Below are 20,593 nucleotides of genomic sequence, written 5' to 3' on the forward strand. Positions count from 1 at the left end.
AGCTAGTATGCAGACATCTCCACAGTGCTTAGAATCTCCTCCACAATATTCTTGTTCAGCATCAAAATACTCTGTTTTGTGAGTTGAAAGATTTAAATTTTCCTATTCCTTTCTTGTTGACTTTGTAATTGTATTGGAATAATGAATTAAATGCTGTGTTTCTGCTAAATGCTGCAGATATTGATACACGTAGGGCAGTGTTTTGACAGAATCTATATGGAATACCTGAAATCATAATTTTTCAGGATTTTTCTCTGAGAAGAATTTGATTTTTTAAATTCTAATTCAGCATGAAAACACATGTTGAATTATTAATGTTTCCCCAAGCATGGAAATTCTTACTGATTGGAATTATAATTTTCCTAAATACTTTTGTTTCTGAAGCCAAATAGAGCAATAGAAGCTAGAACATTTTGGCCTACATGTTGTAATAATCTACTGAAATTCAGATCTTATGCTTTTTATTTGAGCAATTTTCCTCAACTTTTATTTTCTTACTGTGTATGCAACTTATTCAAGACACATTTATTCTAAAATAGCTGTTAGTAATTTAAATCTTTTGCTCTATCTTTCTAAAATCATACATTTCAGCAATGGGATCTTAACAAAGCTAAGATGCCTTTGACTTTTTATGACAATATTTTTTTGATCTGTTCCCTTCTTGCCTAGGTTATGAAATTAAATAAAAATAGGCTATTGATAACCAAAGAAAAATATGTATAGAAAGTTTAAGACTTTTCCAGAAAACCACTCAAGTATGAGTTCAATTTTTTAAAATATATATATATATATATATATATATATATATATATATATACACACTAGACTTCTTTTCTTAGGTATTGCCTCTTTTTTTATGACTATGTCTAGAGATACGCATATCCCCGGGTGAGACCTGAGGGGATTTAAGGGGAAGAACACACCATCTGGAACATTTTTTTCACTTTATACATTTACAGCATGATATCAGCTCTGCAGCTTGGCTTGGGCTGTGCAAGTTGACTGGTGTTTTTGTAGCTGCTGTCCCATAGGATTTATGGTTCTGCAGTCCAAATCCACCTTCCAGATCCCTGCAATCCCACTGACAATTCATGACATTGTATGAGGTTAGTTGAGGATATCATTTGCAGTTATGTGGAATCATGTGATGCCTTTATTTCCCTTATTTATTTTTTTTTAACCTAGGGTCACTTTCTGGAACAAAATCATGGCTTAATTACATGGGCATTATGGTCAGTAAATAAATTTGAGACTCAAAGGCAGTGTTACAGTGACTAGTGATAAAGCAGAAGAGTCACAGTTTGGATAATAGATTTTCTACAGCATTTACATTTCAGTGTTCACTGTTTTCTTTTTTTTTCCACTCTTGGGAAACCAACGCCAAAAGCAGACTGGCCACTCTAAGGGCTGAAAAAGTCCCCAAGGATTTAGGAGAGGAAGGATTGGCTCCTGGCTTGCTCAGAGAGACAAATGGAGGCCTACTGCAAGGCCTTTTTGTTAGGATTGATGGAGGGAAACATTTTGTGTTGGAAGGTCATTTTGGCTGCTGCTTTATTTTCTGTTTGTCATCTGTTTTTACAGACCTGAAAAAGTGCTGGGTGTTTCCATCCCTCCCTATCCTCCTTTCTACAATATTCTTGAATATTCTCTACAGCTCTGCCCTTTCATTTTGCAGCTGGGAGTCATGTCCAAAGAGAATTGAAGCCTACTCAAATGCAATCCATGGATTCTGATTTTTGCTGGGCTCTGATTCTTGCCCTTCATGCATTACCAGAGAAAATTCTCAGCCTAAGGAATTTATATAACTGTTGAAAAGATACTAACATCTGCAAATTGGCTTTTCCTGGCCACAGAAAAATAGAATCACATTGAACATTTCTAAGGATCACAACTAGTACTAGGCCAGGAGATAGTTGGCAATATGGACCATAAGACCATGCAGCCTCTCTCTCCTTCCTTGAGCTGGACTGCATCCACTGGGATTTTGTCATTCTGTGACAGAGGAAGTGACAGGTGAAATTGAAACTTCATTTTAAACCTTTAACTTCTCATGTCACTTGACTATACTGTTGAAGGAAAGTGATTTATGATACTGGTTTTGCCTTCCTTGCTCTGCCAGGAGGTGAAGTGATGCCTGACAGGGATATCCATCTTCATTGCTGATATTTTGATTGGAATTGGTGGGTGCTAAAGATGCAGGAGACAGAGACTGTGCCTTTCAAAATATTAGGAGGTGAAGAAATATGCTTGAGGGGCTGGTAGATTATCAGAGGGAAAAAAAAAATCCCGGAAAAAGAAATCTCTGTTAGGAAACCAATATTTGTTTGCTGACTCTACTAATTAATCCATAGGGGTTTTGTCATGTAATTGCCACTGATCTTAAACAAATATATTTCTTTCTAGGCACACAACAGGTCTTAAATCTTAGTTTGAACATTTTCAATTGGTTTATTCCATAGGCAAATAAAAAAGGACACTGAAAAATAGCCAACGCCTAAGATTTTGCAAATCCACTAAGTATCACAAAATACAGGAGGATTTCTTCTGCTTCCAGGACTGCTGGAGTTGGGTGGCAATTGGGAGTGCTTGGTATTCTGGTAGTGACCCTCCTCCCCTAACAGCCAGCTCCTGAGGAGAGTCACAACATGAGAGCGTGTGTTTGGGTTTCTCTGGAGAAAGGTCAGAGGCAACAGCCTCAAGCTGCAAGTGCAGGTACAAGACAAGAAAGAAAAATAAATATAAGCTTTGCAGAGAATGGACTGAAACAAGAAAACAATATAATAAGTAAATGTAACACACTTTTTTCTCATTTCCAAACTCTGTCTAGGAGGGCTGATAAATAAAACTAGTCCATCTGTGGAGTGATTACTAGACAAGAAAATGAGTTAATGTGCAGCAGAGCATACCTGCTGGTTTGTTTTCCCCTGATACAAATATTTCCTATCATCACCAACAACAATTTCTGGAGTCACCAGACAGAGGTGACAAAACTACTCCACACTTCAAATGCATGTGGGTTTTAGTCACTAATAATTTATGTTAGTTTTTTACTGATGGCTGGAAGTTATCAAGGAATGTATCTTCTGAGTAGTGAAACCTATTCTCCTCTCATAAATACAGAACAAACCTGAAGTGAGTAATGTGCCACTGATGCATAGTAAATGTAATTGAAGGTAATATGATTTCTATTTGCAAGGACAATGCTAATATTGAAAGAAGAGTAAAGTTCCCCTTTGTGCAGGAGGCCTGAAAGTACCAAAAATCACCTCCTGAGCACTCAAAATTATGTACTTCTTGTCTCTCTTTAAAGGTGTGAATGAATTTCAGTCAAAGGACACAAACCAACCACATAAAATTACATCCAGTTGTTTTTATTTTCTACATACACTCAACAGGTGTGTGTGTTTATTTTCACCTATGATATAGTTAGCAGCTTGTGTATCAATGTGTACATCAAGCGTTTCCTTTCAGAAAATGATACTGATTGGGGGTTTTTGTCTTTTTAGAAAACCCATTTCAGTACATACTGCAAGCATAGGGAATGACACAGCAAAAACAAGACAGAAGTAATCAGCATGGTTCCCCCCCCTACAGCAGAAATAAATCATTATAACTATAAATCACACAAGTTATTGCAGGGCTCAAATAGCCCTGAAAATTCCAAGTAGCAGAAGCAGATAATTAAAGAGGAAAAGTTGAGACGAAGCCTTCTATTTAAACTGTTTCAAGAACTCATTGCCATACCTTTCTTTTCTTTCTTTTCCCACTCTCACTTTTTCTTTTAAGTGGCAAACAAACATAATTGGAAAAACAAAGTGCACCAAAATATTACTTACAAATTGTCCTTAGCAGCATAATGGCCTAACTGGTGAAGGGGTGATGCAGTCCCAGAGTATAGGGAGTGGGACAGATGGAGAGCAGTTGTGTGTGCTGAGGAGAGGGCAGATGCTCTCAAAGGCATTTTGCAGCATTAGATATCCTGGCTCATCTCCATCGGCGGTACCGATCTCATCACTCCCAGCTTGTGAAGAGATTTCAACCTCTAATGCCAGGGCTGCATGGCTGTAATGAGGTGCACCAGTGCTGGAGACAGCATGAGAGCCCAGGAGCAGAATTACAGGAAAACATCCAGAGCAGTTGTCATCTGTATTTTCATATGACCTTGCAGTTCAAATCAGGGTAGACAGCAGCCTGGCACGACTAGCTGATGCTGTGCAGGCCTTAACAAGAGCATCCCTTGTCGGTGGTTCACTTATTACTCATCCTTTAGTCTCTGCCTAGTTTACACTTGCAGTTTTGCTCTATAAATATATGAAATACCCTTTATATCAACACCTCTTTCCATGTTTAAGTCTCAGTTACAGTATACACTCCATTGTACATTTTGAATAAGGGGTTTCTAAATAAAAATCAACAGATTGTGTTGAATTGTGAATTCCCTCTGAAGAGACATGGAAGACCTTTTACAGTAAACAGGAACTGAGTAAGACAAAAAAGCAGTTTATAAAATAAATTGTTTAAAGATAGACTGAGAATTTCTTTCCTGCCTTGTACAAAAGTAAAGGGCTATGCAATGAAATCAGAAGGTGATAATTTATAAAATATTAAAATATTTTGTGACATGATATATATAATCATATTAATAAAATTCACCACACCTAGAAGAGGCAATAAAATTAAAAAATAATTTTGGAGTATCATCTACATATCAAGTATATATTAAAAAATAATAACAACAGGACAAAATAAAAGGATATAAAATCTTCAGAATCTTACATAACAACCATTACTAATAGCAGTATAATAGGTGGAGAAAGAAAGTAGAGATTACCATGTAGGAGGTTGTTTGCTGAGAAGATTTTAAACTTCCTTCTGAGATACCTGATCCTGGCTGGTGGTACAGATATGTACAAATCTGTGCTGATTTTCCATCTCATCCAGTGCCTGATCCAGTCCCTGAACTACAGATCATGAATTCTTCCACATGCATTTCTGAAGCGGAGTAAAATTCTTTTTCATAACATCATGATTTAAACTAACTTTTTGGATTAGCAGTAGGAACAATTAGTAACTAAATAGAGGAAAAAATGCAACCTGCATGTAAAAAAGAGGCCATTTCTTTGAGGCTGATTATGGGCAAATTTGTGCACTTTTCTGTAAACAAACTGTATTTTGATGAAGCAGTAAAGTTCTCTTTCACTTCATACTTTCCCTGTTAATTCAGCAAGAAAGACAGAATCAGATCCTTGACTGCTATTAATGACATACTGTAAACAGTTGGTTGCAAGACAATGCAAAACAAGGACGATACTGATACCATGACAAAAAAACCCAAGGGAAGCCAGATATGAAATGTAGTTTTTATCCTGGCTTCTCCTTGAGAAAAAAAAACAGAAAACAGCCCAGCAAACCAACTAAAACACAGTGAATTGGCTGTTAATATTCTCATTATTAAGAAGCAAAACCCCAATAAAAGGCAGGCTGGCCAGAAGTGAAATGGGTGCAAGAACTAACATGCAAGTTGCAGAAAACCCCCTTGTTTTGCAATTAGAAAAGCTAGTGAAACTGGAACCATTAAGCCACTCATCCTGTACATAATGTATGGGTTTTTCTTCTTTAATCTGAAACAGTGATAAAGGCTTCAGGATTTATACTTTTGATGGATAAAAACTTATTTCCTAGGGCTTGCAAATTGACTATATGGTTATCAGGAGAATTTGGATTCCATCACTAGTTTTTTGAAGCTAGTCAGTCTTATAACCAATATAACTCCTTTATTCAAAGTAGTAACAATGCTGTAATGTGACTTATATACAAAAAATCCCTTCTTTTTTGAGTAAAGAAGTAACAGCATAAGCCAATACCTTAAAACACTTCTCTATTCACTCCTGGGTGCAAGAAATGCCCTTTGCCATTCATATGTTTAATACAATTTGAAAATGTTATTTTGCTCTCTGTACACATTAATGTGCATATACATTTACAATGAACATGTATATACTTTTTTATTATTATTACTGAAGTAGTCTAAACTCACTTTAGTAATCTAGACTTCAGATAAATCCGCTTTGAAGTGAAGTCAGGGGTTAGGAATACATCTTCTAGCTGGGATTATGGAATAAAATGTTCTTTATTGTTAAAGCAGCTTGTCCTATACTTACCAATTAACAGTTAGAGTGACAGTTCTGACTGGGTGATGGTATTTTTGCAAGTTTCTAGAAAACAAATAGCCTAGTTTTAAGAAGTAGGTTTAAAGATTGCAAGTCATCTCTCTAATTGTTGGTTTGTTTGGATTAAGACTTTTTACTTGATGAAAAATACTTGTTATAAAACTGTTCTAAAAACTTCTTATTAATGTAAAATACCTATGTAATTTTATAATATATTGCTGGTACTTAAACACATGCTTTTACACATACAAACACGCACAAAAATCCCCAAACTCAGACACTAAGAATTTAACATATATACAAGCAGCAATAGCTGAGTCCTTTAGGTTAGGCTTATTGTCATTAAATACTGAATGTAAATGACTGATATTACTGAAACAGCAGCAGCAGATTAGAAAGTAATATGAAGCCAAGACTAATCCAGAATCTGAAATGCACCATTTCTAACCACTGCACCTCATGGGAATCTGAATTTCATCTATCAGGCTCCAAGCAATTTCAGCTCTCAGGGAAGCTGGAGGACTAAGAATTACCCACTTTGTTACATATTTGAAAATATCTAGTGAGAGATTTAAAAAAATGGACGATATTTCATGCTGTACTGTCTTAGCAGACTGGGATGTGATGATGATGTTGAATTAAGCTGCCATCTTAATAGACTTTCAAATTAAATTATCATAAGTAATGGATTACATATAATCAAAATAGTTTATGACCTATAAAAAATATGAAGACTAATATCATATGTAAAATTGGAATCAGATGTAGAATCATAGAATATTTCAAGTTGGAAGGGTCTGAAAAGATTATTGATTGCAGCTCCCTGCTTCTTGCAGGATTGCCCAAAAATAAACCATGTGACTAAGAGCATTGTCCAGATGCTCCCTGAACTCTGGCAGGCTTGGTGCCATGACTACTTCCCTGGGGAGCATGTTCCAGTGATCAATCAAAACTGAAAGTGTGTTCTTAACAGCTGTCAGGATGAGCTCTTGGCTTTTTCCATCTTTTAAATTATTTTTTATAAGCAGAATGAATTTTCTTTGATAATTTCTAGGGCACACATTCTAGGGGGTCAAACTACAATTCTGGAACATTTTGCACTTCCTCACAGACAAATATTGGAGAAAGTGTCAGGGGTGAACCCTGCTGAATATTCTCTGCAGTTGTTCTTAAGGCAATTTGACATGATCACACTATGATTTGCTTTTACACTGAGGAAAATGAGATGAAGAAAGAAAAATAAAGTTCAGTGTTTACCGAGACCCAGATCATCCCAAGGACAAGGAATGAGAAATGTCTCCTCAGACATCAGATGTCTCCTCTTACCTTGTCTATGCCATATGTGAATGTGCCCTCAAGAATAGCAGAATTTACTTATTCTTTTGTTTAACTTTTCCCTTCAAATCTGAAATGTTGAGTCTGTAAATTTCTTGGCCATGTGAGCTTTTCACACAGTTCCTTTGTGCTTGGTAAATTAATGTAATGCTATAGAATATCCGAAGTCCAAACCAGTAGTGCACAAGCCAAACATAAACAAGTTATATAACACTGCAATCATTCATTTATTAAAGTAAGTGGAAAATTCAAAGCATACGTAATCTTTTTGGACAACTGACAGGCAGGTGTGATCAAGAGAACAGAGAATCCAGTGATTGTAGGCAGATAGAGAGACAGGTTTGTCTGGGTGATTAGCAAGTAAAGTGAGACGGAATTGGGAAAAATGGGAGAGAGCATTGGCTGTCCCAGGACAAGGAGAAGTAACAGTGCAGAGATTGCTAAAGGGGTTAGATGAACAAGCTGCAGCAGTAACAAGTGTCTAGGGAGATTAAGGAGACAGTACCCATTGACAAAGAGTAGTGTGAAGCATCTGTGCCAGAGGGAAGGGATAAAAAGAAGGGTAAAGTGGGCTTAAAGAACTGCCAGACCATTTCCTACTCTCAATAATCCCCCAGTGTATTTGATATAGAAGGGACAAAGATAACATGGGGCCCCAGACACGTCCCAGCTCAGGTCACCGTTGCATCCCTCCTGGTTTTGGTCCACCTCTCAGCACACCTCTGCCTGGGGTCAGGGAGGGGCAGCTGCCCCTCACCTCAGCGCTGCTACAAGATAGATGATTTTACTGCACCAGGCTTTTCAGCTCCACTTGCTTTTAAACATCCTCACCTTAGAGACCAGAAGGTTATCCATCTTCATCCTTCCCACTGCATGACATGATCTAGGTTAGCAGTGAGCTGGACCATTTTTTAGCAAAGTTAAACCAAAGTGAATCAACCTCTAGGATTTCTCTCAGTTCCTATCTTCTGTCTCCTGTACGTCTTCCTTTGCATCATGTTTTGGCCTCATATACCCTCCACCTTGTTTTACACATCTCTTTACCCATCACTGCATTTGCTCTCTCATATGCCACAGTCTTAGAGACAGGCAGCTGGAAACACCCAGTCAGTCTTTAGGAACATCAACAAAAATAAGAGATGCTCTTCCCATGCTTGGGGCAGCACTGAGGTCAGAACCTGCCTCCAAGGAGCCAAGTGCAAAAGCAGTGTGGGTCCTAAAGACAACATGTAAGAATCCAATCTAAGAAGTCAATTGTTGAAACAGGAATACATGTGGAAAAGTATCTTCATGCTGATGTGAGGCACACACAGACAGACTGGGGAACAAAGCCAGGTCACTTCAAGCTGTATGAAAAGCTGTATGAAAAGCTCACAACAGGTAAGAACTGCCCTCTTCTGGCAGCAGCAGGTGCCTCCACTCACTGTCTAAAGCATCAGTCACAGCCCCAAACTCACAGGCATGCGCATGGGGCACAATGCTTGCCACTTTGGCCAGTTCTGTCCAACTCTGAAGATCTTGACATTCAAACTCCATCTCTCAGCTTCCTTGACTTGGTCACCCATCTATCATCAGTGAGAGGACAAACTGCTTGTAGCATGGAGTCACCTGCTTACTATAGCTGATATGCCCAAAACCAAGACTCTCATGTCCTCAAAGGATTCAATCCCACTGCTTTCTGAAGTTGACTGGCCAGCTGCAACACCAGTAAGTGTAGTCTTCAGGGAAGTGCCCACAAACAGCACAGATGAGAACAGTGCACTCTCCTTCCAAATCTTCAATACCAACAGCAGCAATGTTGTCATAACCCTGTTTGGATAAGGGGACGGGCAGGATTAAATGTACTTGAAAGCTGGTCTGCTATGTTCTCCCCACAAATCTTGCCTTGAGCAAAATTATTTTATGTGGCGCTCAAGTATTCTTGCAAGAAGATGCAACAAAAATACAGGTGCAGATCAACTCACAATGCCCAGTTTTTGAGGAATGATTCTGATTTATTATGTCCTTCATATTAGAATGGTGCTAGCCACACTTCTGATGAAATATGTGTTTGTCTTACAGTATTGCTAAGGAAGAGATCAGAGACATGTGGCAGACCTGGGTGTCATGGAAAACTTGCTTTGGACCATAGTAATTTTGTGTCCATTTGCTGAACCCTAACAAAATACTCTTTGCTATGGGTTGGGCAGTGTTGCATAGGGAATGCTGCAGGTGCATGCACACATCCCTATAAAAATACTGAAATAATCACATGACAGTTATTAACACTAGATATTTTTTAACACATATGAACTTACCGTCAACAAAGCCATTTCCATAGTGGGTATAATTAATCTTTTTCATTTAATAGCATTATCTTCTTGGTGTTAGAATATTTCCAGTTCACCCTGCTTGTTTAAATGTCTGAAATTCCTCTGCTCCTATCCTGTCCTGACTAACAGAAATAACATTGTGCCATTATAATGCAACAGCTTTTCCTTACCCCATTGGAGGTATTAAGGAATATATTAGCCAGAGTTGGATGTTCAATAGAACCTTGACACCCTGGTCTTCTTTTGCTGTGATTTTCTAATGAAATCAATCCCTGTTTCACTCTCTGTGGAGTTTTGTTTCTATTCTTCTGTTTCACATATATGCTGGTTCTTATCCCCATGATGAGTGCTTATCATCCCTTGTGCACAGGATTTTGTCAAGGGCTTTTGAAACTTTATGTCTGCTAATCAATCAGTTAATCTACTTACAGACATTTTCCAATAAATCCAGGAATTACATAAGAACTGATTTCTACTGCTGAAATAATACTGGTTACATCTAGAATTTCCATATGACTTGTTCTTCTTTCAGCCAAGTTGCCATGTACAGTTTGAGACCTGTTAATACCCCTGCTCAATTCCAAATATATGTAGTATTTTTAAGTGTTTTATGATAGAAGTTTTTAACACAAGCTTGTGTATGTTTGTTAGCAACTCACGTGCTTTATATTTATGTCTCTATGCAAATTTTGTGGGTAAACATATGTTTGGACATTTTAAAAAAAAAAAATTTGTAATTGCTTTTTTTCTGCATACCTTCTTCTAATTCTTTGGCCTCTGAGTCTTGACTGAGCTTCACAGGGGATGCTCAGAAACTACCTGATATGGAGAAGGTGTATGAGGGAAGGAGAATGCAAACCAGACCAAACTACTCATGTTTCTGGCTTTTCAGACCAGCTAGATCCTGAAAGTGTGACATACTCTGAATACTTAGATGCACAAATACAACAGTTGCTGCAGAGATGGTTGATTAAAAAAAAAAAAAGAACAACTCAGAAGGAACAATCAGCACACTATGCTTCTTGCATAATAGCTGAGTGGTTTGAGCATTTTGTGGAAGAGGGGAAGTTGTCTCTATTCCAAGACTCAACTGCACTTATTAGTCCATATTTCATCCTGTTCTTCTCTAGTCTAAAAAGCATAGATTCTTTAGGGAATGTGGATTTGAACACTGTTGGCTCATTCCCATGAACTTAAATGCTAGGCTAAGAAACCCTCAGATTGCTTTTTTTTTTTTTTTAACTGCGTTCCTGAGTGTCACCTCCTTATAGCCACAGTGGCAAAGGTATTTTTTTTTCCCAATGAGACCATTTTCTTGAAAAGTGAAATGCCTGCAAAAAGCTGAGAGGGACCAAAAACCATTCCTCCTTCATAGGGAAAATATTGTAGCATTCTGTTATACAGAAGGTTGATCTTAGAACAGTCTAAGAACAGTCTATCTTCCCCAGTGTTACTGAAGAACAGTATGTTCCATCAGATAATTGCCTACAGCAGAGCCTGCTCTCAGTCCCCAGGACTTTTACTGTGTAGCTTGCAGACACCTCTCCCTTTGGCGAAGTTTCTAAGTAACTGACCCTCCCCAAGCTACTATGAAGGCTGCCTAAGAGCTTACTGCTCCATACAGACCTGCTATGCTCAAGTGCCCAATATTATGCAAGATGATGTCTAGTTTGAGGGTACCTAAAATTACTCTTCTTGTATAGAGGAAGGAAAAAAAAGGGCATATGTAAAAAAAAAAACCCAAACCAAACCAAACCAAAAACAAAACAAAACAAACAAACAAACAAACAAACAAACAAAAAAACGGCAGCCTGTCAAAATTGCCTGCAGGTGCAAAAACCCCTACCATGAATTCCAGATGCAATCCCAACTGACTGTTTTCCAACACTGCCACTGTGAGCAACTCCCTACTGAACCTGAAAGCTCCTCAGGCATTTAACTATATTCACCCACACATGTTAAGGAGGTGCTGTTCTGGGAAGATAGGCACTTATCTCTTGCCTCAAGTCCCAGTACAATCCAGCTTAGGAAGACAGGCATTTAAAATCCCTTTTAGAAGCCTGAAAAATTAGCAGCAGTCAGAATTATGTCTGGCTTTTTCTGACATGGGCCATCAGCTTCCACACAGGTGCATAAGACTGAGAGCATGATTTGAGCTAAGCACAGGAGTGCAAGTGTACATTTTACCATTAGAGAGGGACTGATGTGTCACTGACATTTTACAAGACTACCCCAACTATTACACCATGCTTGGGCAGAAAGCATCAACTTTTCCTACTGTTGTATCCACAAGGAGTTATTGGCTCCAGTTCTCATCTCAAGAGAAAAAAAAAACAAGAGGAAAAAACTCACATGTGGAAAAGACGTGTCATACAGGAGACAAGAAAAACAAAGCATAATCTTTTAACTCTCCACCTTGTGCCAGAGAGCATCTGGACTGCTAGGCCAACCTTGGGTTTGCTTTTGTCTTCTCTGATGTGGCCCTGTGCCTCATGTGTTCCAGGCTACACAGGTGCTCAGTTGCAGCACCATCCACACTACCCCGATAGATGGTTGCTGATTATGCCATTCTGATGAGAAGTTGGAGCTCAGGGCTTAATTAGAGTCTAAAAACATCACTCACTTCCTTTCTTACAAGTTTTTGCATCTTTATGCAAAATGTGGGTGGAAGCGCTGTGATCTCATTAACGTCAGTCCTGCAGTAGGGATAGAGAGGCTGGATCCTGTGTTGATGAAGTGTTAGGAGTGTTTCAGATGAGTTTCCAAGAGGATATCAGTGCTCTAGCTGCAGGCTGGCTTTGCCCACTGGCACTGTGAGTTCAGTTGCAGTCAGTGGAAAGAAGGAGGCACTCTAAGTGCCTCAAAGAAAGCTGTCATTTTCTGCAGGTCTTCAGAAGTGCCTCTCTCTGTGTCCTCTACCCACACAGCAAAGCTGAGGAATTAGATTGCTCCTTTCGTCCCTTCCAGGGCTAAGACACCTAAAATTTCATTGAGGTAATGTCTCAATGACATATCTAAAGTAGATGGATGAGATTCCAGACTGAATACTTGAGGCTTTGGAGTAAATGTTTGCAAGAAAAACCAAAGTGTCAATAATAAGATGCAAGCTGTTGAAAACCAAACAAAAGAAAGTATTGATTAAAATAAGCATGTATTAGAAGACTATTTGCAAAGAATCAAAGACTGCAGCCTTTTGTAATTATTTTCATTCCTCCTCCATGCCCCATTAGCCTTTAGAAAAAAATAATTTAAGATACAGTTGGAAAAAATTTTTTCTCATCTTTTCTGTAACACTGTACTCATGAACCATGGAGGGCTGAAAATCATTGTAACACGCTGAGAAAAAGGAGTGGGTCCAATAAGATTGTAATGTTAACCCATCAGTTTTCCCTCACTTAAGTCTCATTCCTTGGATAGCATTGTCTGAAAAAGACAGAGGAGTGTTTATCGCAGTATCTTGAATCAATTGATTTTATTATACTAGAAAATCTGAGAAAGTATGGTTTATTTATATACAGATTGTGTAAATACACTGTAGGCAAGTTTCACAGTTTAATGTTGAAAGGGCTTTCATTAATGGTGTAGCTGTGAGAAAAGGATGTAAAGCAACATAAAAGAGTTGGGATTTGATTTTTACTGAGATAAGCTGAAAGAATAATTCACCTTTAGTTAATGTGTTTCTTCTTTCATGTTGTGTTATGTGTTGCTCTTTCTACTACTCCATGCATGGTTGCAAAAATATACATTAAGAATTAATCCCTCATTGATGTGACTTAATGATGTCTATCATTTATGTTTGCCTAATTCTCTGTGTTAATAAAAAAAAAAAAATCACCAGAGATCCATAAAATTAAATGGTTGGTTTTGTCCTGGAGCAACTATACACTATGCTTTTACTTTATGTGTGTTTCTAACAGAAGGTATGAAGTCAGTTCTGCTGAGCAATGTAACAAGATACTGAAAAAGTATGTTGTTAATTGCACTATTTTTTAGAAAGTATGGAGTGGGGTTTTTTTTAAAGGCTAGGAGATTGCATTTCAAATACACTTCCAGAACTTTGTATGGCTTCCCATCTTTCTCGGACACAAAAAGTTACCTAAAGGTTTGAAACTGAACATATGGGCCAACGTCTCCTATTGTGCAATGACTGATTTTGGTTTGTATCGATACTGAAGCTCATCTGCATTTTTGAAAACCCACCGGTTCTGTGAATGAAAACCACGGCATTAGGACTAGACGCTCTATTTCCTGTAGCCGAAACCAGACATCTACCAGAAGAACTGGTAGGCAGGACCCGCTTTTCTATCCCGAGTACTCAGACGACGGCTGAGTATTGAAAACTGACAACACGATATAGCATGCGATATACCAGTTATCATTGTAAATAAGACATTCTTAAGACAGATGTGAAGTTCCGGTTTCCTTTCTGAGGTAGGAAAGCTCCGTACACTAAGCTGCATTTGGAGAAATCGGTACCTGCAACTGAGACCTCTAGAGGAGTGAGCTTGAGGGATGCCCGAGGTGAGAGGGGTCGTGCCCAGACCCAGCGACGCTGTGGGGATCCGCAGCAGCCCCTCATTTGTGCTAGAGTGAAGGGAAATGGCGAGACAACCCGATGAGCGCCTTCAGCCACGGGATCCTGAAGCAACGCCGTGTGCCTCGCTCCGCCTCGGCACGGACGGGCTTGTGGCTGTCACAGAGGTGGCAGCAGAGTCTCTCGCCCCAACCCCGCGCCCTCAGCGGGCGGGCTGTCACGCCGCTGCCGCCTCCCCCCGCGCTGCTGGGTCGCGCCCGCCGCCCCTCTGCGTGTCCCCCTGCCCAGCTGCTCGGGCGGCCGGCGGGGCTGAGCCGCCGCGCTGTCGCCGCCGCCGCCGCCGCCCCTTCCCTTCCCTTCCCCCGCCGCCGCACATGCCCAGAAGGGCGGGAGCCGCGGCGAGCCCGAGCGCTGCTGTGACAGCGGCGGCGCTTTCCCTTCCGCGGGTGGGTGGGGGCCGCGCCGCGCTCCCCGGCCCGGCCCGGCGGAAACGCTGCGCCGGCCGCCTGTCCGCCCAGCGTCGTGCCCGCCGCGCCCGAGCCCGCTGCCGCCGCGGGGCGGGAGGCGGCCATGTCGCTATTGTCTGCGCTGGTGCCCTTGCTCCGGGTGTACTGCATCGGCCTTCGCGTCATCCTGCACCAGCTGCGCCGCCGCTTCCAGCCGCGGTGCGCCCCGGCCTCAGGTGAGCACCGCAGCCAGCGCCGCGGGGCGGGGCGGCTCCGGGCCGGGGGGCGGCGGCCCCCGCCGCGGAGAGGGGAAAGTTTGCCGCGCCTCCCCCACCCACCGGGGGCAGGCGGCAGCTCGGGGCCCTGGGGCCGGGACCGCGGGGCCCAGCCGGCAGCGGCTGACAGGGCAGGGACGGAGGGCACAGGGCAGGGCAGCCGCGACCTTGGCCATAGCGGGGGGCGCCCGGGCCGAGCCGCATCCCCCGAAGCGGGGCAGGGGCTGAGGCACCGCGGCGGCCCCAGCACGGGCGCCGCCGCCCGACTCCACCCCTGCTCCCCTTCGGCGGCCGAGCAGGACCCGCCGAGCTGCCCGAGGGAAGGGCCCCGGGGGGCTGCGGCTGGCGGGGCGCCGTCCCGCCCCCGCCGCACCCCGCCTCGCTGCCAGCCAGGCCCCGGCCCCACCGCCCCGGCCGGCCCCCGGGCCGCGGCCGCCCCGGACGCGGGGCGGGGCGGGGGGCCGGCCCGGGACGGGCGCCGGGCTGCACGCCGGCCTGACTTGTGGCCTCGGGAGGCGGTGTGGGGGTTCTGTGGTCCGGGGGTCCCCCTTCTCTTCTTCCTCTCTTTGGCTCTCTGACAGTGTCTCCTGAGAGCTCGGCGCAGAGCCGCGCGGGCGCTGCCTCCCTCGGCCCAGGTAGGTGCTCGGAAGGCGGGCAGCGGCGGGCAGCCTCCTCCGGCCCGGGCGCTCCTGCCCCCTGTGCCCCCACCCCACCGGGGCGGTCGGGACCGCCGCTTTCGGCTTCCCTGTCTCGGCTGCTCCAGGAGGTGAACGTACCTGTGCTCTAAAAGCTGAGTACTTGATACCGGCTGACACTCGCTGACAGCTTTTAAGCTGACAAGTGAGTGACACTTGTAGTTTTTTCTAAGGGACTTCAGGTTAGTTGTTGGTTTAAGGAGTTAGGTTTTTGCACTTTTCTGATTTGTATCAGCAGTGTGTTAAATTCTAACTTAGGGGAAACTTTGAGTTTATCTGAAAAAAAAAACAATGATCTGCTCGCATAACTCTTGAAGACTAAAATGCTTCTGAGTTTATAAACTTAGAGCAAACTATGAGTTCGGGCAGATGTGTAGGTTATCATCAGAGTGACGATAAAGCTGCATTGAAGTCAATGCCTTTAACCTTCTGTCCTTATCAGCGAGCCTTTGTGGCCCTGTTGATAGTTTTAACCAGAGGAACAGTAAAAAATGTAATATTGAGAGGGCCTAGTCTTTCAGTAAGGAATTCAGGCAGATGAGGATATTGATATAGGCAGTATCTGAAGTACTGGGAAGGAGATGGAACAAGTACACCGCACAATAGGAACTTATTTCTTTATCTTTTCACACATTGCATCCTTGGGTAGAGTTGGTGTACTTTTTATTCAGTTCTGATTCTTCTCCTGGGATTCCCTTCTTCATTCTCAAAAGGCAGCAATGAAACCCTCAAACAAACGAGAAGACCCTGGTGACAAAAAGGGCAGATGTGCGTATGGTTTGAAGTAATCTGAGCATTTTTCTAGCATTAGCGTTTCTTGGCAGGGGAAATTTGGGTATTTTGCCTAGGGTGTGTAACACTTTCCAAATCTTTTTTTGAACCAGAGAAACGGCATGATGAAAATGTGACCCAGTGTTTTGTTGCACTCTGCTCTTTGCTATTGAAAAAAAAGTGTTGAATTTGGAAATGCCAGAGCAAGGCAATGAAGATCCAATCTAGGAAATGTCACTTACCTAAGTGGGACCAAGGCACATTTGACAGATGTGAAAAGTTTTCTTTGAGCCCTAACTTGTGATTTTTTTTTTCCAAGGATAAGTGGTTTCCTCCCCAGTTAGTTGTTTGCACGCAGTTCCCTCTTGGCAGTTACCTGCTGCCTTGCTTTCATTCACTGTCTCCAGCCATTGCTTAAAGAAGTGATTCACCTTAACAACTGGAACCTTTTTACCCAGATGAACCTTGTTTCCATAATAACTTCAAAATAGTGATGTCAGTGTAACAAAAAGCTAAAGTGTTTTTAGAACAAGCTTGGATCAGTAAACTACAGTTCCTGTAAGAAAACCCTGAGTACCTTTTTCAGATGGTAGTCCAGAAAGGTCTGTATGTTTAAAATTTTCTGTATCTTTTCTAAGGGGTGTCCATAACTCTCACAAGTACAGGCATTGTATTGTCAGGATGCCTTCCTTGGGACAGTTTGGAGTGGCAAAGGGGAGCTGGGAAGGACAGGACCGGGAGGCATTCCTCTGATCCTGTCTTCCTTGGCCCCAGTTTCCATATCAGAGTTCCCACTCTCTGTGCAGCAGTGCTGCCGATCTTGCTTGGAAGATTTAAAAGAGAGGGATGTCTGCTGGCGTGTCCTTCAGCTCTGCAGATGAGTGAAAAGTTCTGGTCTCAGAGCAGCCCTTCTGCCTCTGAATTTTCCAAGAGAAGGTTGCTTTCTTATCCTTGTTGTGAAGAAGGGCTCAGGAGTTTAATCCAAGTAAACAAAACTAGTTTCACTTTTATTTTTCTTTACCCTAATTTAAGAGTTGTGTGCTCTTGGCACATGTGCTTTTAAAAGTGACCCTTGTGTTCTTTCACATCCTACTGGAGTTCATCTGATTTTTATAGATGGAATTCAAGTCATTTTTTTGGGGGAAAGAATTTGAGCTCTGAAATCTAGGTTCAGTGCAAAAACCTGATAATTATTTTGAGTTGAAAGCTGAAAAAATCATAACATTCTCTATTCAAGTGAATGTCCCCCACCTCAACACTGAGTAGGGAAGTTGACCTGAAATTCAGATCTTGAAGCTCAGGGAAGGAAAAATACAGAGCTGAGACTACAAACAGGGTGTGCAGTCAGTGATTGCTTTGCTAACTAAAATCAACATAGAGGAAAGTGCCGAAATAAAGGGGAACTTAAGTTAAGCTTAAATATACTTCTCCAAGTACTAATTACATAAACAGTATTACTGCTTAAATGTAGTTTTAGTGTTCAGTGGTTTAAACTATTAATAGTTTTCTTAGAAATTACTGCTTGGACTTCTTTTCAGTGCTTAATCTTAATTAATTGGAGGGAGGAAAAAAACCCTGCATGACTAAAGTTTTTGATTAAAACAGCTTTTTAAAAACACAGATCTAATCTGTGGATTGATAAAAGAGAAACCAGTATTAATTGTGACACCAAGATATTACCAGTGGAAAGGTGATCGCCAAAAATCATCCTACTGATTAGAAAAATGGTTCATATAATTAAAAATTTCTCAAGGAATTTATTTGGCATCTTCCTCCTGCATTTTTTTCTTCTACTGCACATATTTCATTGAAATTTAGTAGGGGAAACCTAAATCTTGAGTGTCACGTAGTAGTTTTGAAGTCTTTGTAGTTAAATTTGGAACCTGTAATGTGTAGAAAGCTGTATCTGAAGAATGTGGTTATGTGGAATAAATTAAAGAGACCTTAAAGGTTGACTCCTGTTCGTCTTAAAAGTGTTTAAGATTTCATACATTTTTTAAGTTTCCTCAGTTTTTTCTTACTCAGTATCTACATTTGTACCAAGTTTCTTTACAGTTGTGAAATACTGATTTAGGATCATACATCTCGTAATTTTGATTCATATTTTGAGGTCTCTTACTTTATATGAGTAAAGTGTAGTGGGAGCCTGAGCACTTCCTGCTCAAAGCTGCGTGAGCTCCAGCTTGTAAATCATCCAGAGGTGGGTAGAGAAATGATCAGGTGGAAAGGATTGATGGCAGGCAAAAATGCAGTTACATCAAGCAGTTAAACCCTCTCTCCATGCATGCCCCTACAAGAGTCATTAAGTTAGTTTCAGAATGAGGAATCACTTGCATTATAGTTGCCCCTTTAGTGACTAAGGCAAAGGTTGTGGGACAAGGATACCCACAGGGTGCCATTGCTGTGCATGCACAGATAGTCATAGCTAACGTTGCAGGGTGTCTGCACACCCCACATTTCCTCACATCCCTGTGCTTGGTTTCACAATCCAAGTGACTGTCGTGCAGGTTTTGAACCAATTTTCTTTGCCAGTGGGGAAGCCGAGCCCTGCCTGCAAGGGTAACACAGCTGCTTTCACTAGCCATCATGACACAAGACATCACTGGCATTCATATTTTGGCCCAAGGCCTGCCCTGGAGAGAGAAGTCTTGTGTTTGTGTTAGGAGAATGAGACAGGGCGTCTGAGAGGTGTGAGGAGACAGCACAGCCTGCCCCAAGAACAGCAGGGATGTGGTGCTAGGCCCAGAAAGTCTGGACTCTTCCTCCTCCTGTGGCAGCTTCGCTGCCAAGCCAGCAGAGGATTCTCTCTGCAGGCTCTTAGAAGCCTCGGTCCTGGTACTGGCTGGTGTTGACCGGCTGTGTGGAGAAGGCAAAGGAAAGAAACAGCAGGTGCTCCAAAATTGCTCTCCCATGCATGGGAATTCAGGATTACTGTTGTTTTTGCCAGGACTAGACTGAACACTGTTTTTCTGAAAGTAGAGAAGTTTACCTCTTCCTGGAGTAAAATGAGAGGTGCGGGGTTTGGGTTTGTGTTTGTAATGCTACTTATTCTGTGCAACACTCAATGAGAGGCAGGCATGATGAGCAGTTTATATTTGAGCTGTTACTAAAGGCTGTATTATACTGGCATATCTTTAGCTGTGGCGATGCTACTCTGTGCCACTGTTGCCAAGTGCCTGATACATCACAAAGTGAAGGCAAAACTGTAACATACGTAAAATTGAAGAGTACAGTGACTTTGTAACACTCCCATACTCTGAAATAACTTCTACTTTGTAAGTTGGTGATGAACTTTTTATGATCCAAGGTGTGTCATACTAATTCTAAACATTAAAGATGCATCAACTCTTCTATTTTGGTGCCTTTCTCCTTTCTTTCAGGAATTGCCAGGTAAATGCAGGGAAAACTGTAAGATTTAAGGAAATGCCATGAGCCTCTGTGCTTCCTCGAGACACCATGTCATGGATTGAAACAATCTAAAAGTTATGATAATATTTATCAATATGATATGACAGTGCACTATCTGATAGCATGGCAGGGTTACTTCATTACTCATTACACCACTTGGTCTTTCAAAATCATGCGTTTTTGTGGGATTGCATACCTTGGTGCTGTTGATATGCACTTGTTTGGAATTAGGCAGCATTACCATGTTGAATCAATAGTTTATCCTGGCAACTTAAAGGCACTGAATGAATCACAGTAGAAGGCATGCTAGCAGGCAGAACTTTGCCCCTCCCTCAGGAAAAAATGCAAAGTGTCTACACCCAGAAGTAAATCTTCAGAACAAATCCAATAAAATGCTTGCCCTGCATCTCTCATTCTGCTTCTCAACAGCTGTGTTTAGATAAGCATGGTATCGGTTAACCTGTCTTTGGTTTTCCATTCATGACATTCAGAAAATGTTGCAAAATACCAGCTGTAGTTCAAAGAGAAAACCGTCTTTTCTTGTGAATGTTCTCCAGCAGCAGAAAGCACCCCAGAGAAGCTTGCACACGTTTGGGTTTTTTTTTTTTTTAATATTCCCTTGCAGCAGTATGAAAAAGTCAGATTCT

At 41.7% G+C, this 20,593-nt stretch overlaps 2 protein-coding genes and 1 long non-coding RNA gene across 8 annotated transcripts in view; 2 read left to right on the forward strand and 1 right to left on the reverse strand.

The window, feature by feature from the left end:
* ZBED1 (zinc finger BED-type containing 1) overlaps positions 1-20,593 on the forward strand; it is a 75,470-nt gene that overhangs the window by 26,749 nt on the left and 28,128 nt on the right. Inside the window, exon 1 of one of the 3 annotated variants that reach the window (XM_021546632.3) lies at positions 14,894-15,033. The exons of 1 other annotated variant lie outside the window; for it this stretch is intronic. The gene's annotated coding sequence lies outside the window, so the exon portion shown is untranslated. Of the gene's footprint in view, positions 1-14,893; positions 15,034-15,539; positions 15,708-20,593 lie in introns of those variants that run through there. One more of the 3 variants, XM_021546633.3, reaches the window with a different exon arrangement.
* LOC146768745 (uncharacterized) lies at positions 3,356-14,711 on the reverse strand. Its single transcript, XR_014956073.1, has 2 exons — positions 14,294-14,711; positions 3,356-12,924 (listed from the first exon to the last, which is right to left on the reverse strand). It is a non-coding gene; the product is annotated as an uncharacterized LOC146768745 (long non-coding RNA).
* The window catches only part of DHRSX (dehydrogenase/reductase X-linked), a 160,549-nt gene continuing 154,854 nt past the window's right edge, over positions 14,899-20,593 (forward strand). For 3 of the 4 annotated variants that reach the window (XM_021546634.4, XM_085582182.1, XM_085582174.1), the window contains exon 1: positions 14,899-15,033. In XM_021546634.4, coding sequence (XP_021402309.2) covers positions 14,922-15,033 — 112 coding nt within the window. In that variant the 5' untranslated portion in view covers positions 14,899-14,921. The remainder of the gene's footprint in view (positions 15,034-20,593) is intronic. The other variant, XM_085582165.1, reaches the window with a different exon arrangement.

The sequence above is a fragment of the Lonchura striata genome, chromosome 1 (assembly GCF_050655825.1).
Source record: "Lonchura striata isolate lonStrDom1 chromosome 1, ASM5065582v1, whole genome shotgun sequence".
Lineage (NCBI taxonomy): Eukaryota > Metazoa > Chordata > Aves > Passeriformes > Estrildidae > Lonchura > Lonchura striata.